Source organism: Phoenix dactylifera, chromosome 6 (assembly GCF_051530095.1).
Source record: "Phoenix dactylifera cultivar Ajwa chromosome 6, Ajwa_hap1_PhDact_Kaust_v1.1, whole genome shotgun sequence".
Taxonomy (NCBI): domain Eukaryota; kingdom Viridiplantae; phylum Streptophyta; class Magnoliopsida; order Arecales; family Arecaceae; genus Phoenix; species Phoenix dactylifera.
In genome coordinates this window covers 26,978,943-26,982,342 of record NC_143195.1, presented here as the reverse complement: position 1 = coordinate 26,982,342, position 3,400 = coordinate 26,978,943, and the positions used below count along the sequence as shown (strand labels likewise).

General features: G+C 36.4%; 1 protein-coding gene across 1 annotated transcript; it reads right to left on the bottom strand.

Annotated features, from left to right (window-relative positions):
• On the bottom strand, positions 1 to 3,033 carry LOC120103993 (internal alternative NAD(P)H-ubiquinone oxidoreductase A1, mitochondrial-like). The gene is made up of 7 exons (XM_089923736.1): positions 2,827 to 3,033; positions 2,352 to 2,571; positions 1,950 to 2,110; positions 1,676 to 1,741; positions 1,265 to 1,320; positions 938 to 1,037; positions 1 to 760 (listed from the first exon to the last, which is right to left on the bottom strand). Exons 1-7 carry the CDS (start codon positions 3,031 to 3,033, stop codon positions 701 to 703), a joined length of 870 nt encoding a protein of 289 aa, XP_089779862.1. The 3' UTR covers positions 1 to 700.
• Between the last annotated feature and the right edge of the window lie 367 nt (positions 3,034 to 3,400).

Genomic DNA, 3,400 nt, shown 5'->3' with positions numbered 1-3,400 from the left:
GACATGGTCACAAATTTTGTCACTAAATTTGTTATTAATTCCGTCACTGATCTAGTAACAAGATTACCGTCACTAATTTGTCACAACTCACTGAGCATAATCAATTTTTAGTAACCAAAACTCTGTCACTAAATTTATGGCTGCTCGTCACAATACTTGGTAAACAATTCAGTAACCAAATTTAGTCACTGATCACATTCCAATAACCTGGTACATTTGGTACATTGATTGGCTCATAATAATAATAACAATATCATTAATAGCAAAGGCATTCAACATTACGCAAAAGTTTTTTAACATGTCATTCAAAATAGGCATCAACATGTCCTAAATCTATCAAAATCAAAGTACAAAAAGTATGTCATAACAGAGATTTCATTCCTCCTAGAAATGCAAAGACCTATCATCTAAGGCAAAAGCAATTATAATGAAGCATGATCAGCAGAACCAGAATCACCATTACCCCCCGTTCTGCATGCCATGGTCCAAAGCCAATCTCTTCTCTCATCTTTTGAAGAACCTCCTCTTGCCATTTTTTCTTTTAGTGCTCAAAAATACCTAGAAGGTCTTCACGCGAGTACAGCTCTGGAGCTTGACTTGTAGAGGTAGAAGAGGATGATGATTGCCCAATAATTCCAGTGAGATCCTCCAGGGGACTAAAGCCATAGCTGAGGCGCCGGACATAAAATGGTGCCGTTCGTCAAAGGACCTGGCTCTCTTGAGGGCATCCTTGCTCAGGACAAAACCCTTGGCCAGCATGCTGCTCAGAAAAAGGAAGGAGCTTAAGATGCTCTTCAAGTGAAAACTATAAGATGCTTTTCAAGTGAACACTATAAGATGCTTCAAGTGATAACCAAAATTCGGAATGAAGATGTCATGCATAAAACTTAAGAGGCATAAATATAAGCATTTAGTTGGTTAAAATGAGTATGTTTACCTTTGCTTGCTGTTCTTCAGGAGACAAGGCTTTCTCAATAGCACTCGATCTTGATTTTCTCAAAGGCATTGTTATATAATTTAGCAAACTTCTGGAAGATCTAAAAATTAAATTAAAATGAGTACATCTGTACACCAGTAAGAAGATCAATAACAAAGATTGAATGTGCCTGTGAGGGAAATTTATAGCTAAATGAATCATAAGAAAAACACGAAAATTATACAGCCATCAATTCTTACACAGATACCGTAAATTGACTAAAGAGAAGCATATTCAAATGACATGTTAGACAAATTAAGAAAAACACGAAAATTCAATTAGACTTACATCTTGTAAGGATCGGCACCAGTGAAACCAGTAGGTTTTGGTATCGGAATCAACACCTGTGCACAAAATCAAAAGAAAAACAAACAAATAAAGAACAAATCATGAGGGCGGAAAACCCTAGAAGTATGAACTGATTCTTCCATGGGAGCCGTTGAGGTTGAACTGAATTCTCAAGGAGAAAGAATCGAATAGCAATTTAACAAGGGATAGTACAAGGTCAATACAAAAGCAATGAACATTGAAAACAATATCAGCATAAAAGAAAATGATGCTCTTCATATAAAAAGTTTCTGAAGTAAATTCAGGACTAAGGGAAATGGAAATGCAGAGAGCAATCAAGCAATTTAACAAACAGCAATTGAAAATCAACAAAAGAAGAGATTGCACAATCCCTTGCTTAGAATCACTGACCTTAGTGAGTTGTTTTGTAGCATATGTTCTGAGTCGAACATCGAAAGATGATAAAATTTCATTTGCCTAACACAAAAAAGAAAGAGTTCAGATGATTTTTATCCACATATGTTCTTGACAAGATTGACTAGAAATAAATTTCTCAAGTAACTAAATTACGCGATGTTTTATGAGCTATAGCATCAAACACTCCATTAGAGGAATAAAAAAGAGATATAGAGGAAAAAATAATTCAAGTTCATAAAATCATGCTGGAGAGGTATGACAGGAAAACCTCAATTAGGGTCACACAGATATAGTCTTTAACATGGGAGTAACGTTGATGAACATCTCCAATGATGAAATCACTAATTTCACCACTGAACTCAACACCGGTTGGACCACCTCCAATAACAACACAGTGCAACAGTCTCCTCTTTTCTTCTTCTGATATGCCTATATTTGCCAAAAAAAAAATCAAGTATTAAATGCATTACACCAAATCACTGTATACTCTAATATTTGCTGTTCAAAGAATGCACAAATGCAGGATTTGGCAGTGCTTGAACTACATAACATTATTTGCAAAAAACAAATATCATAGCAGGCTGAAATCATTATAAGAAAACAAATTTACACAAGGTACTAATTAATGCAATAACATCCATGATGTTTCCTATCTTCTGAAATGGCATACCGGGCACATCAGACAGCATCAGATTGAGAAGGAGCTTCCTCCGAATCTCTTGGGCATGGTGAACCTCACGGAGAAAGACCGCATGCTCTCTTACACCAAGTATACCAAAGGTCGAGGCCTCTGCTCCGGATGCAATGACCAACTTGTCATATGAAACCTTAAATTTCCATGGCTCCAGAGTGTCACTGGCACTCCCATCAGTAACGGTCTCACAATGCACCTTTCAAAGCAAAACAAAAAAACTTAACTTTATAGACAAAAAATACTTAATAAATTACCAAATTAAAATTTCTACATCAAATGGTATAAGGAACAAGTCCACTGATTCTAAGCAGGGGCGGCCCAATGCATTTGGGGGCCTAAGGCAAACTCACTAAGGAGGGGCCTTTTTTTTTTTTTTTTTTGAAATGATGAAAGAATTTTTACCTTTCATGATCGAACTGCAACCACACATTTTTTGTATTCCATTTTCCACCATTCTCCTCCTTATCCTCTCTGCTTCTTCCCATTTTTCTGAAGCAGCATAAATATTCGATAGCACTACATATTGTGCATCATTAGTGGATCCAGCACTAGAATTCATGGTTCCAATCTCATTCCTCTCAAGCATTTCATCGAATAACTTACGAGCAACAGCGGGCTGATGACATTTACAGTACACAGAGACAAATGTGGTAGTCATTGTGTTGATACCAATGAGCATAGACAGGCAAATCAAAAAATATATTGTTGTATGCAGTTACAAGATTCATAATCATATGTTGTTACAAGACATACACAACCTAAAGACATATAGTTGCATATAGTGGGTGAATAGGTGTCAGATCAAATTTGTTGGAGTTGTGACAGGGGACTACCAAATGGGAAAGACTCAAAAATCATAGAATGAGGTCATCTGACAATCAAAGAAGTAAAAACAGTGCCATCTCGCCGATGCTCAAAATCCATTTGGAATCTAGAAAATGTCTGATTTTTGCAATTGGTTAAACAAAAGATTGAAAAACTCCAAATGTATGACCAGCCTTTAGAATGCTCGCATCGAGAGCAAC